The sequence below is a fragment of the Marmota flaviventris genome, chromosome 18 (genome assembly GCF_047511675.1).
Source record: "Marmota flaviventris isolate mMarFla1 chromosome 18, mMarFla1.hap1, whole genome shotgun sequence".
NCBI lineage: Eukaryota > Metazoa > Chordata > Mammalia > Rodentia > Sciuridae > Marmota > Marmota flaviventris.
The window spans coordinates 858503-877333 of record NC_092515.1 but is presented as its reverse complement, the minus strand read 5'-3'; the positions used below and the strand labels follow the sequence as shown (position 1 = coordinate 877333).

Sequence of the window (18831 nt, the reverse complement as noted above, 5' to 3'; positions counted from 1 at the left end):
ATGGGCACAATCTTTAGTTTTGTGTGGTGCTGAGGATTGAACCCAGTGCCCCACGTGTGCCAGGCAAGCGCTCCACCACTGAGCTTGTTTTTATATCCTAAGTTGGGATTTGGCAGATTTTTTCCCCAAAGGGCCAGATAGTCACTTTTAGGCACTGAAGGCCACGTGGGCCCCGCCACGCTGCTCAGCCCTGCGCTCAGAGCAGGGAAGTGGTCACCCTGGGTCAACAGATGGGTGGGACTCTGTGCCAATGGAACTTTATTTACAAAGCCAGTGTGGGCCAGTTTGGCCTAGAGCCACGGCTCTCCGAAGCTGCTCTTGGCATCCTGTTACTTGGGAAGCACAACTCCGGCCACATCATGTCTCACTGGAAACCTCCTTGTCTGTTCTCTCTCCACCCCTCAGCAATTTGAAGGGAGAATGGCCCGTCCTGTACTAGTGTGACTATTTCTGGTAATTCATAGAAAACACATCAGTCTACTTCAGAATTAAGAGTCCAAGTCCCTGTTCAAGCAGTAATTCTCAGGCCTGACCGGACGGTCTGTCCATTTCCCCACTACCTTCCACCAAATGTAAGGTGCAGGTGACAGGACTGATCGTCTCCACCCCACCCTGGGGTTTCCAAAGTCCCTCTCAGAGGTAGGGGCCTCTGGCCACTGATTGGGTGGAAAGACTAAATGGCAATTCTTTTCATGTCTCAAATATGGAGGTAGAATGAGTCAGCCCTCAGAGCAGGAGGGAGCCCATTTCCTTCACTCCTAGCATCACAGTCCCTGGTGGGCCCTGAGCGAGGAAGGTCGTCTTCAGTGCTCCATGGAGGTGCGGTCACTGTGGTTGTGCTCGGGTGGTGTTAACCTGGGCTTGGGGGTGCCTGTCAGTGGGGTGTGGTTAGACAAGGATGCCCGGCCACTCAGGTGGTGCAGGCTGCTGCTCTGGCAGGTGCCAGTTCTGTGAATGGCAGCGACACCCCTGATGACTGGTTCCTTGGGCATTGCTTCATCCATTTCATCCCACAAACGTCCCCCAGAACTCTGGGGTGTTTTCCAGTGCAGGGGGCATTATTTTGGCTGATGGTGGATACACAGCAGCCAAGTGCTTCTCTCTGCATGCCGAAGACCACCTGCAGCGTGTTTGTCAGCCCTGGAGTAAACACCTGCACTTGGTGGCCTGTTAGGTTGCCACAGACCGGGTGGCTTGAGCAACCTATGTTTCCACAGGGTTCTGGAAGTTGGAAGTCCAAGGGGACAGTCTCCTTGTGTCCTTATGTGCTCTTTCCTCTGCATTCATGTGCTAGGGTCCTTTAGCGTGTGCAGGCTAGACTTCTCCATCTTCCCAAGTCAGATGGAACTGGGGCCCACTCTATCATCCAACCCCATCAGAGGTGATGATAAGAACTGCCACAGGTTCAGAGCCCACCACGCTCCCTTTCTCCTCGGCGGTTAATATTTTCCATATCCTTCACCTGTTACTCTGAGCAACATGCCTGAAATCTTCCTGACTTCCTTACAAGGACTGGGGTTTGAAGGAGCAGGTTTCATGCTGCCCAGTTTCCTGGAAGGCCCAGCTCTGTAACTCTGACTTTGCATAATGCATTTCTGAACGGAGCGTCACAATTTCCAACACAATGTTGTTGGTTTACTGTCTGCAACCACTTGATGTGTGGTGGTTCAGGGCTCACTCTTCCCATTGTTTTTTCTTTGTCTATATTTTTATGGTGGTGCTGGGGATTCAACCCATGGCCTTGTGTATACAAGTGCCCTACACCTGAACTACATCACCAGCCCTGCTCATTTTATTTCCTCGTGGTCTTACCTGGGATCATGATTTGAAATAGCAGCTTCACATGTCCCAGCAGGATCCCTCTCCCAATAAACCAGGGTTGAATTGTCTGTGACCCAGACACTTTGTGGTCCTGGAGACATTTCAAACAGACAACAGTTGGAGTCCTGAGCTTTTCAAGTCTCCCCCCCACCCCATGGCAAAACCCTCTATGGTGCTCTGGGCCCACACACTAGGCCTCATTTGAGGGGGACACATTCCAAAACCCTTATGGTTGACTGAAACCAGACTTGTACTGAGCCTTATAGATACACGCATCTATAAGGTAAATGACACCTTGACACTTCAAGGAGGCACTTCAAGGCTTCTGTCTCTGGATGGCCAGCATGACCATTGCTGCACTTTTTGGCTATTAAGTAAAATAATTGCTACTTGGTCAGAAAAAACTATGATATCTGGAAACTGGAAACCAGTCTGACAACCAAGGCAGCTACTTTATTTAAACACATTCTGTTTATGTGACCAAAAGGGTGGGCCAAAACGTGAAGATGGCGGGTGGAAGGGACCAGGCCTGGAGGTGTTAATTAACAGCTCCCCGCAGGGAGGAAGAATGCCCGGGGCAGTTACCTTAGCGACAAGTTGGCGGAGGGGGGAATCGTTCGATTTTCTTTGCTTCCCAACCTCCTTCATCTTCCAGATCGAACCTAGTTATCTACCCGGGTTATCTCTGGCCCCCGCCCCCCACCCCGCCTCCAGACCACTGTCCGTTGGCATCCGTTCCCACAGCCCGTGCAGGTGGGGAGAGCAGGCCTTGGAGGACGGCCAGGGCTTCGGCCACCTGCGGGCCGACTCCGCGTCTGCGCGCTGGCCCTGAGCAAACAGTGCAGCTGTCAGAGCCTCCCCTCCCCGGAGAAGAAAGGAGAGGCCCGCCTGCCGCGCGGTCCGTCAGAGCTGGGGCCGGCCCCGGACCCCGTTCTCTCCGCGCCTGCGCGCTTCACCGTCACCCAGAAGGCACCGCGCTCGTCCTCGGCGGCGTTGGCCAATGGCGGCCCAGGACGGAGGCACTTCCGGTGGGCCTCGTTACCCGGGCGGAACTGCCCGACCATCGGCGATGACGTCACTGGACGCGACGGTGCCGTCCACGCCGGCTGTGGGTAGCCCAGCCGTGTTCGGCTGCCACCTTCCCGTGGCTGCTCGGAAAGAAGCGGGAGGGCAGTGGAGACTGGCCTCGGTGCCTGGGACCCCGCCGTGAGCCTCCGGGGCTGGTGGAGGGCGGCCGGCGCCCAGGGTCACCCCTGAGGCATCCCGGCCCAGGATGGCCGCGGCGCTGGTGGACCTGGCGCAGGTGAGTGGCTGGGGTTTCGGCTTTGCGACTTCTGTGCTGGTGGGGAGAGGCTGGCAGCCGAAACGGCCCCGGGTTTCCCTTTGCACTTGTGTTTACGAAAAGCCAGCTCATACTTAAAAACGGCACTCTGTGCAGTCTGCAGCAGCCGGCCGGGAAGCAAGCCCCGCTTCAGCCGCAGCTGCAGTCAGCCTGCGCTGTCATGCTTGCGTGAAGCCAGGATGCCATCTCTAGTGATAGTCGAGGAAGGTGAAAGGTAACTTCTGTCATCTGGTCCACTAGGTGAAGGACTTGACTAGTAACTCTTTCCCAGTTTTGTTCCGGGTAATAATAGGACCTACCAGGGAAAGCCATATATGCACTCTTCACCAATATGGTAGGATATACTCTGCGAGTTAGCTCTTCTACACTTTCCTCTTACACTCGTATCACATCTCTGACAGTTGCTCAATAATTGGTTGAGGTTCTACACCATGGGCTCCTATCACAGCATAATACAACCTCTCAGCTATGGTCTGCAGGTCGCTACCTCATCCGCCCTGCTTGACTACTTCTGATCTTGCCTCCTTCCTATCGTCCTTGCTCACTGCTCTTCAGATACACCAACCTGACCATAGAAAGTTCTCTTTAGTCTCCCATCCATTGCTCTTTCAGTTCACTGGGCCTCAGACGCTGTTCTCGGATCTCTGTAAGGCCATTCTTTGCATCTTTTTGGCTCTGCTCAAATTTTACTTCTTTGGAGAGGTCTTTACTGGCAGTGCAGGCTGAAGTAGGTCCTCTGCTTGTCCTTGGCCTGCCTTTGTGTGTGTGTGTGTGTGTGTGTGTGTGTGTATGTGCAGACAATCTGGCAGAGTTTTAAATGTTGCTAAATTGAGGTTTTCCATGATGTTGGGAGGCCAAATGAAGTAGGTAATAGCATGAGGCCCCTAATAGCAGTCCTTCATTGTCTCTGATGTAAGCTGAGGGGAGGCATCATTTACCACCTTACTTAATCTGATTTCAGGTTCAGTTACTACCACTGTTTAACATCAGAATAGTTCAGGACTTTGACACCTTTATTAAACTACCCAATGTCACACAGCATTGAGGTAGCAGAAACTGACATTTAGCATACAGACCATCAGAGCCTTTGTTTTTTATACTAAGAAGGCTGGAAAGCCCTGGAGGTGACAGCTAAGGAGAACTATGCAAGTTGAGCAATGCTCCTCTAGGAAGTTGCTTTGGGCATTAAAGTGGAGGGCCAGACATCTAAGCAGAGAGAATCGTTTAGACAAAGGCAAGGTTGTTTAAGGAGATCTAAGAGGGCCTGAGAGGGTGCCATGATTCTGTCCCTTTTCCCCACCTGCTGAAACATGTTTCAGAATGGTGAGATCCTGTGATGGTTTGTTCCATGTGCATGCCACCTTGACTGTACAGCATTTTGACCAGTCACAAGCCCATGTTTTCCGGATCACCACCTACATTATCCTTAGTTGTTTGGATTTCCTGTCTAAAAGTACTTTGGCCTTAGGGTTATCAAAGGGTTTAGCACCCTGTGGGTATTTTCCATGCACTTGGTGGTGATGGATTTACCCATATTGTAAGTATTTTGAGGAGCTACTGAAAAAAATTGAACAGTAAAATTTAGTGGGAAAACTTAACCACCTTGTTACTATAGACTTACATTGGTGGTGGAGTAATTGACATTACAATCCTCAAACCGGGGCTCAAATGCCATAACTGCTCAAACATGAAACTGGGTGAATTGGTGGGGTCCTTCAGGCTCAGGTCACTGACTGCCATGTAGAGGTGAATGATGCTGGTGTTTACCCCAGAAGCTATGGAAGGATTAATAGAAATCCTAAAGGCCATGCATAGAATATTTTCTTTTTCAGCTTATGACTTTCATTGATAAAGCGTTCCTGTATCGCTATGGAAATGAAGGCTCAGAGATAATGAAAGCTCCCTAAGGTTCCATAGATGGCAAGTGCCAATTTCAGGAGTTTGGATTCTATCGGTCTGACTTTGAGCTGGGGACTGGCAGTCATTTGAACACAGAATGTTCTCAGCCTGGGGCAGCACCTGCCTGCACCAGGAAGATGCAGATTGCACTGGTGGGGTCATTATCATTGTTTCCTCGCTCCTCTGACGTCCTAGAGCCCTTCTGTCTACATCTCACAGTGCAGAGGTTGATCCCATTGACTGTTCTTCATAAGCGGCATCTTTCCCTTACATGGTATTATGTTGAAGCAGCTCCTCCTTCCTTCTCCGGCCCAGCATGGAGCATGGCCCTTGGGAAACACCATGTGATTTAGGCCTTGATCTCTTTGCATGTTTTTCAGTGAAACAGACTCTCCTGTCTCTTGGAACAGCCCCACGACCAACAGTGTTCCCTCTGTTTGACTTTCCAGGGGTCTGTGACCTTTGAGGATGTAGCTGTGACTTTCACCCAGGAGGAGTGGGGACAACTGGACCCAGCTCAGAGGACCTTGTACCAGGAGGTGATGCTGGAGAACTGTGGGCTCCTGGTCTCACTGGGTAAGGCCTTCCACCTCCAGCATGCAGCGGACCTGCTGCCTCCTTCACTCCACCCTGTGGCTTCAGAAGCCTCTGGATCCAGCTTCTTCCCAGGGCTTCAGTCATTTACTAGACTCACCTCTTCCTGTCTGGTGTCCCGTGTCTCTCTGGGCAGTGGAAGTAGGGCCCTTGGGCTCCCAGGGTGCTGTGGAGAAGGCGACAGTGGAAGGAATGGGGAGGCTTTCAGGACCCAAGGTGAGGTTTCGAGGGAGAACCTGAAGACCACCACAATTTCTCCTGGCTCCTGCCAGCATATCCAAACAAGGGCCTTTTCGTCCTGAGCCAGTTTGCAGCATGAGTGGCCTTCTAATCCTTGCTGTGTGTGACCACCAGATTCCTGGTCCTATTGGCTGCATGTTTGTATTTTTCCTTATTTGCTGCTGGCTTTTGTGGGACACCCTTGAGGCAGCAAATGGCAACTATGAGCCATCCTTCCCTCAACCTCTCACTCGGTGCCCAGCGTGGATTGGCCCCAGTCTGTGGTTCTTTTTTATGCCATCTTTCAGTGGGGAGTCTGACTTAGGAGCAGGGTTGGATCAGGTGTCCCCAGTAGCCCAGTGTGCAGGGTGGTGTGGGATGCGATCTTTGCTAGGAAGGGGTTTGATAGAATTAGATACGTAAATTCTTAACAATAAGGAGTCCTCTCTAACCCAGCCGACCTTCGCTCACCTTTGGTGCTCTGGCCCAGACTCCCCACACTCCAGTCTTTGCAACTTCCTGCCCTTCCTCCCCTGCCCTCCTGCCTGCCGCAGGACAGCACTTGCAGTTTTCTCCTTGTCCTGTGGTGTGCTCAGGGTGATGCAGCGTTCCACTCTGCTGCCCTTTCTCAGCATCTGCTCACCAGAGCCTTCCTGAACACAATCTCCAGGAGGCCCTGCCCCCATCACATGCTGCTTCTCCCATCTCCCTGTATTTATTTCTCTCCTCCTAAGCCAGAGGTTCTCAAGTGGGGAGCCCTTCCGCACACATGGGGTGACGTGGGAAAATGTTCTTGGTTTTTACGTTGAGTTGGGGGTATTACTGGCATTTAGTGGGTGGAGACCTGGGTGCTGCTGAGCGTCCTTGTAATGCACAGGACAGATCACCACTGCACACGGGACCTAAAAATCAGTTGGTGGAGGTTGGAACCTGTATGAGAGGAAGCACAGACACCCCCTCACCTGGCATCAAGAGACCCCTGGAGAAGCCATTCTTGAGGACTAATCTGGTCTGGAGACATGCCCTGGACAAGCAGTTCCTTGAGCACCTTTTTCCTGCCACTGAGATTTGTTGAATGAAAAGTCTGGGTTTAGAGCTGAATCTCAGTCCAGCCCCTTTCCCTGACATTTGCTGATCCCCTTTCACCAGAGGGGGAAAGTACAGAGGTGGGACTCAGGTGGAAGGTCATAGGGTCGTTGTCGGCACTGCCCTTGGAAAAGATTAATCTGCGTTAATTTGCCTGAGTTGGATGTGAAATCTCCAAAACCGTGTGCTAAGTAGACCTCTGTTGTTTTCATTGTCAAGAGTTAGGCATTAGATGAGGAAAGGAAAACTGACTAGTACACATACCTTTGCTTTGAGTGGAGAGAGATCTTAGATGTCTGTTTTCCCCTAAATTACTGCTTAAATATTGTTCAGGTTTGAGCTGACCCAGTGCATTCAACCTGCTTGCCTAGTCCTGTGGACGTGGTTAGCCCCGATATGTGCCAGCTTCTGAGTGCATACTGGGGCACAGTGGTCATCCAGTGTGGATGGCCAGCCTTGTTCCAGGTCACGTGTCAGCTTTCTGTTTGTTCCGGTGGGAGAGGCTTCATCCTAAGGACCGGCTGCTGGGCTTGAGGCCTGAAGGAGATGGAGGGTGTTTACTGCTTTTCACAAAATCCATGTTTCTCCCTTTTTTTTTTTTTCTTTTGTCCCTGAATAGGGTATCCTGTTCCCAAACCTGAGCTGATCTTCCAGCTGGAGCACGGGCAGCAGTTGTGGACAGTGATGATAGACCTCTTTCAGAGCACCTGTCCAGGTAGGAGCCATGACCTTGGCTAGTGGAGGCCCCGCAGGCTTGAGGCAGGGAAGACACTGGCCTTGGTATCTCTTGGGAAGCATCGTACTGTGGCCTCTGGATTTTGTAGCCATGTTGCCCTTTGACCTGTACTCCTCTGGTCAGCCAAACCCATCAGCTTGTTCCAGGTCCTGGGAAAGAGTGAGGTTGGTGAGCTAACACCTGGCCAGGGCTCCAGCTGTGTGGTCATGAAACCTGGCTTGGCCATCATTAGCTCTGAGGCCCTACCTGGCAAGGTGGAAGACTCTGGTGGTTTGTACATGAGGGTGATTGGTTGGCACAAGGCTCAGCGGCTCAGCATGTGTAGCTGTGATCTTCACTGTCCCCAGGTCTGCGTGGGGCATGGGGCTCTACAGGTTCTTTCTCTCATCAGCCTCTTGTCTTAAGGTTTTTCCACTATTCCCCCTTCCAGGGACACCAGTCCCCTCACATTCTACCTGAGGAACTAGATATTACCCACACTTGTGTACAAACTGTGGGATATATGTCCAAGAAAACAGACAGTGTGTTGAATATCTCAATTCTCTCCTCTCAAGTAGGTGTGCTTATTTCAGATTAAGTGTACATATTAGAAGAAGTGTGAATTGTGGGACAGAAGGGTGTCCAAGCAGGAAGCTTCTGTGTCCTCAGGGATTTGTTAACCATCTGGTTTCTCCCTGTGACGATATATAGGTGGTATGTTGCTGACTTGGGATGGTCACTGCAGTATTGATGGACATTCTGTTGGGTTTCATTATATATATATATATATACACACACATACACACACACACACAGCTGATTAAGTAATTGATTATGTAAAACTGTCTCTAGCAGTGTCCCCTTTTAAGAGCCATAATTGGTACTTTTTTTTTTTCTTAAGGTACTAGGGGTTGAAACTAGGGGTGCTTTACCTCTGAGCAACATCTCCAGACCTTTTTACTTTTTATTTTGAGACAGAGTCTTGCTGAGTTGCTTTGGGCCTCACTAAATTGCTGAGGCTGTCCTCCAACTTGCAATCCTCCTGCCTTGGCCTCCCTGGCTGCTGGGATTATAGGTGTACACCACTGCACCAGGCTTTGGTTGCTACACTGTGGCTTAATGCTCTCATGGTCTTCTTACTAGTTTTTCTGGTTTTGCCAGACCTTAGCCTGATTCATTTCTTTAGAATACATTATTTAGGGGCTCACAATGAGATAACTTTTTGTAAATTGTCAATATGGAATTGAGATAATTTCTCCCTTAAAGACTTTCTGTCCCTTCACCCAGCCTCTTCATTTGGTCTGGCTTTCAAGGAGTCAAGAATTAAGAAGTGTCTGAATGTGGTGGATACCCTATATCCCAGCAGCTCAGAATGGTGATTCAGGAGGATCTCAAGTTCAGTGCTAGTCTTAGCAATTTAACCCGACCCTATCTCAAAATGAAAAATAAAAAGGACTGGAGATGTAGCTCAGTGGTAGAGGATCCCTGGGTTTAATCCCCAATGCCGTCAAAAAGGTAGATATATAAATTCTACAACTGATAGAGAGAAGGAAAGAAATTAATCACAAAACTCGGGTTTAACAGATGTGAACCTTTCCAAAAGGCCCAGCAGGTTAGATGTTGTCGCTCTGTCTCTGATCACTGTTTCGTCTCTCTGGTGTGGGAGATCTTCCCTGAGTGTTCTCTTCGGGATAACTGATAGGGGTCCAAAGTGGTACGAGGAGCCTACCTGGTATGAAGCAGAAATTCCAGAAATCTAGTGTTTGAGGTTTCCCATTGATCAAACACCGAATGTGACCTTTGCTGAGATTTCTCATCGTACGCTTCCTGTCTTCCATGAGGGCCACCCTCGTTGTGCTTTCCTGGTGTCCCTGAAACAGCATGGGATGGCGTCCTGTAGAGGAAGCTTCCTCCACATGGTTTCAGCGTGGCTCTGTCCAGCCACGTGCAGGCTGCAGCTGTGGAGCTTACGCCACTGCAGACCCTCTGTGTGCTGACTGACCTCTCCCCAGGTCTCCCTTTCAAGGTGTTTGGGGTCCAAGGGCCAGGAAGAAAGATGTTCAAACCTAAGGTTCAGAGGTAGCAGAGTGGACAGAGAGGCTGTGTTTTGAGTTCCATGTTTTCACTGAAGTGAGGATCTTGTCCTTCTGTGTTGTTATTAACAGGCCCTGTTGTGTGTTGAATTTTCTTTCAGGTGACAGTGGAAAACCTCAGGCCACCGAACCTACTGCTTGTGAGCCAGCCTTGTCTGAGGGTGCCTCACTCCAGGGACTGTTAACACAAGGGGCCTCAGGGTGCTCCCAGGTGGTGGCAGCCAGAGGTCAGGATGGGCCATCAGCAGTGCAGGAAGGACTCTTGAGACCAGGTGTAGAGCTGCAGGAGAAGCTTCCTGGGAAAAGTATCCCTAGACCTGGTGGTTCAGGGGCATCTGAGGACATTTGTTCAAGGATGGTACAGGACCCTGTCTGTCTAGGAGATGCTCTTCATGACTGTGACCCACCGATCACTGCTATGGATCCCATGAGTCAGGAGAATGAAAACATCTTCAAATGCAGTGAATGTGGGAAAGTGTTTAACAAGAAACGCCTTCTTGCCCGACATGAGAGGATTCACTCTGGAGTGAAGCCCTACGAGTGCACGGAGTGTGGGAAGACCTTCAGCAAAAGCACATACCTCCTTCAACACCACATGGTCCACACAGGGGAGAAGCCCTATAAATGTATGGAGTGTGGAAAGGCCTTCAACCGCAAATCACACCTTACTCAGCATCAGCGGATCCACAGTGGGGAGAAGCCCTACAAGTGCAGCGAGTGTGGAAAGGCCTTCACCCACCGCTCCACTTTTGTCTTGCATAACAGGAGCCACACTGGAGAGAAACCTTTTGTGTGCAAAGAATGTGGCAAAGCCTTTCGTGATAGGCCGGGCTTCATTCGACACTACATCATCCACAGTGGGGAGAATCCCTATGAGTGTTTTGAGTGTGGCAAGGTCTTCAAGCACAGATCATATCTTATGTGGCACCAGCAGACTCACACTGGGGAGAAGCCCTACGAGTGCAGCGAGTGTGGGAAGGCCTTCTGTGAGAGCGCGGCCCTGATCCACCACTACGTCATCCACACTGGGGAGAAGCCCTTCGAGTGCCTCGAGTGTGGGAAGGCCTTCAACCACAGGTCCTACCTCAAGAGGCACCAGCGCATCCACACTGGAGAGAAGCCTTACGTGTGCAGTGAGTGTGGGAAGGCCTTCACCCACTGCTCTACTTATATCTTGCATAAAAGGGCCCACACTGGAGAAAAACCCTTTGAGTGCAAAGAATGTGGGAAAGCCTTTAGCAATAGGGCAGACCTCATTCGCCACTTCAGCATCCACACTGGGGAGAAGCCCTACGAGTGCATGGAGTGTGGGAAGGCCTTCAACCGCAGGTCAGGCCTCACGAGGCACCAGCGCATTCACAGTGGGGAGAAGCCCTATGAATGCATCGAGTGTGGGAAAACCTTTTGCTGGAGCACAAACCTCATTCGACACTCTATTATCCACACTGGAGAGAAGCCCTATGAGTGCAGTGAGTGTGGAAAGGCCTTCAGCCGCAGCTCATCCCTCACTCACCATCAAAGGATGCACAGTGGCAGAAACCCTGTCAGCGTTGCAGAGGAGGGGTCACCTTTCACAAGTGCTCATGCCTCTGTCAACATTCAGGAACTTCTGTTAGGGGATGACTTTGTGAATGTAACTGATGAGGAAAAGCGTTTGAAAGAGGAAACATCCTACATGGCATCTGATCATTCATACCAAAGAGAAAACCCACAAATGTCTTCATTATAAGAAAACCTTATTATTTGTTATCTGAAGACTCATTAGAAATTGACTTAGCTTACAACACTGTTCTCCATCTGAGAATTCATCTCAGGAGAGAGAGACAGAGGTTATTTGCACTTAGGACTACTTTCAGATGCATCTTTCTTCTCATTTACAGTGCAATGTTATCTCAGGAATGTTTATAAAAAGGAAGTGATATAGAGTGAAACATAGGCACTGCTTCTTTCACACTATTCCACTCAGTCTATGGGACTTGTTCATGGATTTCTTAGTTTATTTGGGTGGAGAGGGTTCTGGTTTAGGAGACAAAGAACCTTGACTGTCTTGTATATGCATTCAGTGCTGTCCAGTGTTGAGAGTTAGAAAATTGAGGGCAAGTCTAGAAACTTACTAAATGTCCTCCTTATTGTACAACATTGTCTCTGTTCTTGTGGAGCATACATTTTTAAGAAGAATATGAAGGTGTGAGTGCAGTGAGTGTGGGAATACTTTTATATTTAAGGGAATAAGGAAACATGTTTTTATGTTTGTGTGTGTAGTGCTAGGAATTGAACCCAGGGCCGCAAGCATATTAAGCATGCAATATACCACTGAGCTACATCCAGCCCCAGGGTATACAAATGAATGGACACTTGTTATGGCACCACTTAAGACTGGCAAACTCTCTTTAATATGGTTTCAAACACCACTCAGAATTTTTCTTGATCCCCTCTTTTTCGTTTACTTGAAGCTATGTAGTAAGTCTTAAAATTGGGTAAAATGATTCCTTTTCTTTCTTTTATTTCAAGTTGATTTAGTACTTTTTTTTTTTACTTTCCACTTTAGGATTTGTTTTTCTGATATCGTAATGAAATACCAGATATTTGATAGATGTTGAGTTAAATCTAGATCAGGTTTTTGAGAATTGTATCTTTCTATTGTGGTGAGTCATCCATTTATGAATGTGGTTTTATGAACATGGTATATCATTTTGTTTATTTAAATATTCCTTGACTTATTCCTTTACTGTTTTATAATTTATATTATATAGCTCTTGTATATTTTTAATAAGATTTATACCTTTTTTTAGCAGTTATAAAATTAATATTTAAACTTTCAATTTCCACATGATGTTTGGCAGTATGCAGAAATGTAATTAGTTTTTGGATATTGTCTTACTATCCTTCAACTTTGCTGAAGTATATCTAGCATTTTTTATATTTGTTTTGCTAGAGAATCCTTTGGATTTTAAACAAAGAAATGTCCTCTGTAAATAGAATCTTTTCTTTCCCATCTTGCATATCTTTTATTTCCCTTATTTTATTGCACTAGCTAGGATTTTCAGTATGATGTTGAATATGATTAGTGAGAACTCATCCATACTAGTAGGGAAGAAATCTTCAGTTTCTCATAAATAATGATGTTGAACATAAGATTTATTTTAGCCAAAAATAGAAAATTTTTTTCTATTCTGAATTTGCTGAGATTTTTTTTATTACTGATTGTTCAAATTCGTCAAATGTTTTTTCTCAATCATTTGATATGATCATTATATGTTGCTTCTATATTCTGTTGATATGATATGTCATATTAATTTGAGATTTGAATAGCATCCATGACTTGCATCCATGGAATAATCCCCAGTTGGTCATGGCATGTGATTTTGTCTACCATTATTCCATTTGCTAGTGTTTTGTTGAGGAAAATTTCCCTGATTTCATTAATTATAAGGAAGCTGTAGTTTTCTTCATTGCTTTTGGACTGTCTTCATCTGGTGTCAGGGTGGTGCTCATCTCCCAATATGAATGGGGAACCATTCTTTTCTTTTCAGTTATTTGGAAGATAATTTGTAGAATTGGTGTAATTCCCGTAATGCTTGGTAGTATTCTCCAGTGAAGCATTTGGACCTGGAGGTTTTTCTTTAAGATGTTTAATTATATATTTATTTTATTTTATATGTATAGAACTTATAAGAGTATTTCATATTGGATAAATTATCATGGTTCTTTTCAAGGAATTGTTTTATTTCATGCAAATTATTTAATTTGTTTGAACTATTTTCTATTATCCTTTGATTGCAGCAGGATATGTTCTTATATGCCCTGTTTTACTTCTGATATTGGAAATATATCTATTTTCTCTCTCTCTCCTTTATTTCACAGTACTCTGGATGGAACCCCAGGGTGCTCTAATGCTGAGCTCCATCCCCAGCCCTTTTTGTTTTGAGACAGGGTCTTCCCTAAGCTGCCCTGGCTGGTCTTGAACTTATGAACTTCCTGCCTCAGCCTCTTCAGTAGCTGGGAGTGTATCCATTATAGCCATTCTCTTTTTGTCTTTGTAATCTTTTTAGATTTTTTCAATTTTCTCGGTTATTTAAAATTGTATTGATTTTTTTTCTCTACTATGTGTTTTTAATTCAACCCATTTCTTGGATCTGTGTTATATCCTTTCTTCCACCTAATTTATTTATATTTGGCTCTTATTAATTTCTCAAAGTGGGTGCTTCTTGATTTGAAGCCTTTTTCTTTTCTAATGTAAGCATGAAATTCTTTGAATTTGAATCACAGTACTGTTAGCTTCATCTTAATTAGTTTTAATTATATTTCTCCAATTTTGAAATTCTTGGTGAGACTTCATTTTTAATGAATGAATTATTTAGAAGTTGTTTAATTTCTTACTGTTTTGAATATTTCCTTTTATCTATTTATTGTTGATTTCTAACTTGTTTCACATTTGCCCTGTTTATATTTGTTAAAGTCTTTCATGACCTGTTTTGTATGGCTTCTTGCAAAAAAAAAAATGCATGTTCTGCTGTAATTGGGTGGAATTTCTGTAGAGGTCCAGATGATCCTGTTTGTTGGTAGTGTTATTCAGATTACCAAGAGAATGGTGTTAAACTCCTGAACTATATGAATGGAAGTATCTGTTCCTCCTTGTAAGTTCTATCAATTTTTCTTTCATATACTCACAGCTCTGTGTTTGGTACGTACATACATGTAAGTTTACTAAGACTTCTTTGTGTATTGGCCTTTTTATAACTTTTTCTGGTGGAGGTGGGGTACTGGGGATTGAACTCGGGGCCACTCAACCACTGAGCCACATCTCCAGCTCTTTTTTGTATTTTATATAGAGACAGGGTCTCACTGAGTTGCTTAGTGTCTCACCATTGCTGAGGCTGGCTTTGCCATCCTCCTGCTTCAGATTCCCAAGCCACTGGGATTACTGCGCCTGGCTTTTATCATTTTTTAACATCCTGGTTTTGCCTCTGTAAGTACTTTTAGCTCTGAAGTATACTTTATCTGATATTTGTATATTCACTCTTACATTTTTTTTTTTTTGGCTAATCCTCATATCCTTTATATTTTTTCATTATTTTATTTCAGACTCTTTACATATTTGAAACAAGTTTCTCATGAATAGCATACACACTGATTCTGCTTTTATATCCTTTTTATATATTTGTCTTTTAATTGGTATATTGAGGCCATTTAAAGTAATTATCGATTTGCTAGCATTCACAGCTCCATTTTATGATTTGAATTTATTTTCCCTGCTAACTGTTCCTCTCTTGTGTTTGTTGTTTTCTTCCCATTGGTTAATTCACCTTATTTTAGAATTCCATGGATGTATCTGTAGTGTTGTATGTATTCTATCCAATAAGCAATTTTACTTCTCAGGGTCATCATGGCCATTGTTTTTATAATTTTTCTTGTTCCCCACAAATGAATGAATTCTCCTGAAGGCATTTTACTGTCAGTGGTCTATAGAGCTTCCCAAAATCATGTTTCCCGGTTGAACATTTCTCATGTCCTTTACCCACTGATCATCCTGCATCTTACTGTATTCATACACACTGATCCCAGTATGTATGTATCCACCATGTGGCTATAGGTGAGCAATCATATAAGATCAAGCAAACATGGTATTACTATGTGTTAGAGATTGGGAAGTTTTACATGTACCAACTGTTTTTGCCGCAGTCTGGCTGGGCACAAAATAACGGAGCCGCCACGAAGCACTTGTAGGTTCAAACAGCAACTCTTTATTCCCGAACTCCACCAGCACACTCCACACACACTCCTGGGAACTCTCTCACCCTCCACCAGGCTCCGGGCGAACTCTCGGAACCCGCTAGAACTCCACGGGAACTCCAATGTAGCGGGCACCCGAGGCAGCAGGACCCGCCCTATTTTCGGACAGCAGGGTCCATATACAACTCAATACACAGTCTGTTTCAATCCAGCATCATCCAGTCACAGCAATTATAATTATCATCATCTAATGGCTCGCTCTTAACCACTCCTTCTGGCGCCATCCAGACTCGGCTGTGGCCCTCAACAGTTCTAACCTTTATAACATCCTTTTTTTTGGGGGGGTGTTACTGGGGATTGAACTTAGTACAGTAATTACAGGGACGCTCAACCACTGAGCCACATCTCCACCCCTATTTTTTTTTTTTTTTTAAGAGATAGGGTCTCACTGAGTTGATTAGTACCTTGCTTTTGCTGAGGCTGGTTTTGAACTCACAATCCTCCTGCCTCAGCCTCTTGAGCTGCTGGGATTACAGGTCTGTACCACTGTACCCAGCTCCTTTATAACATCTTTATGTATTAGTAATTTTCCCATTTTATAGAAAGATGAGGGAATATGCCAAAGGTTACCCATTTGTGAAACTTGAGCTTAGGGACTGGAGGCAATGTTGGTTGACTCCAGAATAAAAAACTTATTGCCTATTATGGGGTGGATCTTCGTTCTCCTGGTCATTATTCATTTTTACTAGAATGGATGAAACAGGCTTATTTATCTGAAACCTTCTATTTTTAAACATTTAAGAATACATCTTGGCCATCTCTTCAAGCAAGTGAGATGAACCATACTCTTCAAAGGGGTGTAGTCTGTTGTAACTGTGGAAAATCTAGATAATGCCTGGGTTTGAGAAATAGGGGAGACGGGAAGTAAGGAGGAGCAGAAAAGGGCCAAGGCTTGCATTTGTCTTTAGATGTTTTTTTGAGGTGCCTGAAAGACGACTCTGTTAATCTGCCTAACTTTTGCTTTATTGCCTAAACCAGATCACGGTAGCCCTCTCTCCTCTTCCTTTTATTGTCCCCATAGTGAGCCTCTGCTCCATTCTGTGCATTCTATCTTTTGTTTTTTTAGTAGACACTTAACTATTTGTTAGGTGAATACCCACATATAGCAGGGTGTTTTTGTAATGATTTTTGAGTCCTTCACAGTGTTCACCCTAAAAAATGGGCACCATCTATGACATGATGACCTTAAAGAAGATATGCATAGACTTTTATGGACAGATGTGCAAAATTTCAGAAGTCATAATGAGTGACTGTTGGAGTCCTCCAAGTTTGATTTACTAGGAAAATTCAGAGAACTCATCATATCATGGTCAGTGGTTATAATTTATTATAGCCAAAGGATGTAAAGCACTTACTAAAGGGAGGAGACTCATTGGCTGAGAAAACCAGGCACTACTTTCTTGAGCCTGTCTCAGTGAAGTCATATTAGATGTGCTTAATTTAAGCTTTATCTGGAACTTAACAATCACATATGAGATTCTATTAGGGAATCTTTTGATGCTCACTGCAGAGAATTTGCACTGGACATGTTTTCCAGAACATACAATTCCAGACCTCCAAAAAGATAGCAGGTGTTCCTCATAAGCCATATTGTTGACACAAACAATTAAGGCACATGGACCTGCCCACTCTTCATTTCTGGGAATAATGTGCAATCTGAAAAATAATGTCCCAAACTCCAGCCAGGTGTGAAACTTGGAAGCACAAAGGATAATCAGTCTCAAGCTTACTATGTTGTATCTTCAGTCACTTAAAAGGCACTCAGCTACTAAATTCAAAATTCTTTATCATTAAGCAAATATAATTTTCTACAACATATATCAGTTATAGCTTTCAGATGAAGCCTTACACATATAAACCATTAATTTAATAAGTGGCAATTCAATTCTTAAACTAGTATTTAATTTAGTAAACACAAGGTACAGCTGGGTACCATGGTGCATGCCTATAATCCCACAACTTGGGAGGCTGAAGCAGGAGGATTGCATGTTCAAAGCCAGCCTCAGCAACTTAGCGAGGCCTTATTTTAAAATAAAAAATAAAAGTGCTAGTGATGTGACACAGTGGTTAAGCATCCCTGCATTCAATGCCTGATGCAAACAAAACAAAAAACAACAAAAAAGGAGGTAGTCTGGTGAGAAAAAACCTTTTTCTCTAATATGTACACAATGAAACATTGGCAAGTGGTCTGACTTGTAAATATTCCCTGTTAGCCTTCCTTTCTGTAAAGATGTAATACCCAGATAAATGCTGTGTATTTCTATATCACGTCAGTAATTTCTCATCTTTGTTCCTGCTACTGAATGTTATATCCTCTGGGTATAGCAAAGATTAAAGAATATGGGGTTCATGAAGACTTCTTGCATCATTAATTTGAGATTAAAGAACATCTTGTTGCAGACTTAGTCACTTACAGGTCTGTGAGTCTCTTTTGGAGGGAGTGAGCACAGTACGCTCCACCTAAGAGGGCCCTCTACAGAGACAGGCAGGAGACCTAGAGGAATCCAGTCTCTTACTGTGTGTGCAGCTTACTTTTCACACTGGCCCACACCTGGCTTTTCCTTTCTGTACTTGTCTCCATAGCGTTTAATGATGTGCTTCAGTTTTAGGATTAAAGACAATATTTGCTTACAATTTTTAAATTTTAATCATAAGCAACAATGTGTTTATGTTATGCATTTCACAACAAAATGGTCTTAGTTATGTTATTAGATGTCCACTTTATTTTGCTTCCTTCGGAGCAGCATCAAGGGCATTGACCTGGCAGTCAGACTATGCTTTCTGAAAATTTTTATCTCTTCTGCCTGTTTATCAGGGTCTGTTAAACGAAGCCACCAACTCCCTGCCATTACTACCCCAGGGCTAGATGTCAAGGAAATAGGATGGTCTCTACTGACTAATTAGCCAATCCTAAACCTTACTTGGCTTACTTGCCTTGCCTACTCTGTGCTGAAAAAGCACAATAAAGGCTCTTGACCCTGCTTTCCCCTCACTTGGTGACCAACTCTGTGCTTTTCCACCTGGCCCCTCGTTATGGTGTGTGACGTTCCTCTTGGGGACCTTAACAAAGAACCAAGACATGTCTTGGCAATTGTACCAAGGTCATTTGGCTCACCACCCCTGGGCAGTAAAATTGCATTTAGAAATAACCCACCAAGTCATTAATGAGTTGGTAAGTTTAAGTTTAGTAAAGCAAACGAGCTTTTTCGGCGGGATTTTCAACAGGGTGTTGGGGATCAAACAAGACAAGATTAAGAACTATGGACGGA

General features: G+C 45.2%; 1 protein-coding gene across 1 annotated transcript; it reads left to right on the top strand.

Moving 5' to 3' along the window:
* Window positions 1-2912: 2912 nt before the first annotated feature.
* Window positions 2913-14482, top strand: LOC114079746 (zinc finger protein 805-like). Its single transcript, XM_027921128.3, has 4 exons — window positions 2913-3124; window positions 5512-5638; window positions 7581-7676; window positions 9871-14482. The coding sequence occupies exons 1-4, from the start codon at window positions 3095-3097 to the stop codon at window positions 11496-11498; spliced, it is 1881 nt and encodes a 626-aa protein (XP_027776929.2). The 5' UTR covers window positions 2913-3094; the 3' UTR covers window positions 11499-14482.
* The last annotated feature ends 4349 nt before the right edge of the window (window positions 14483-18831 follow it).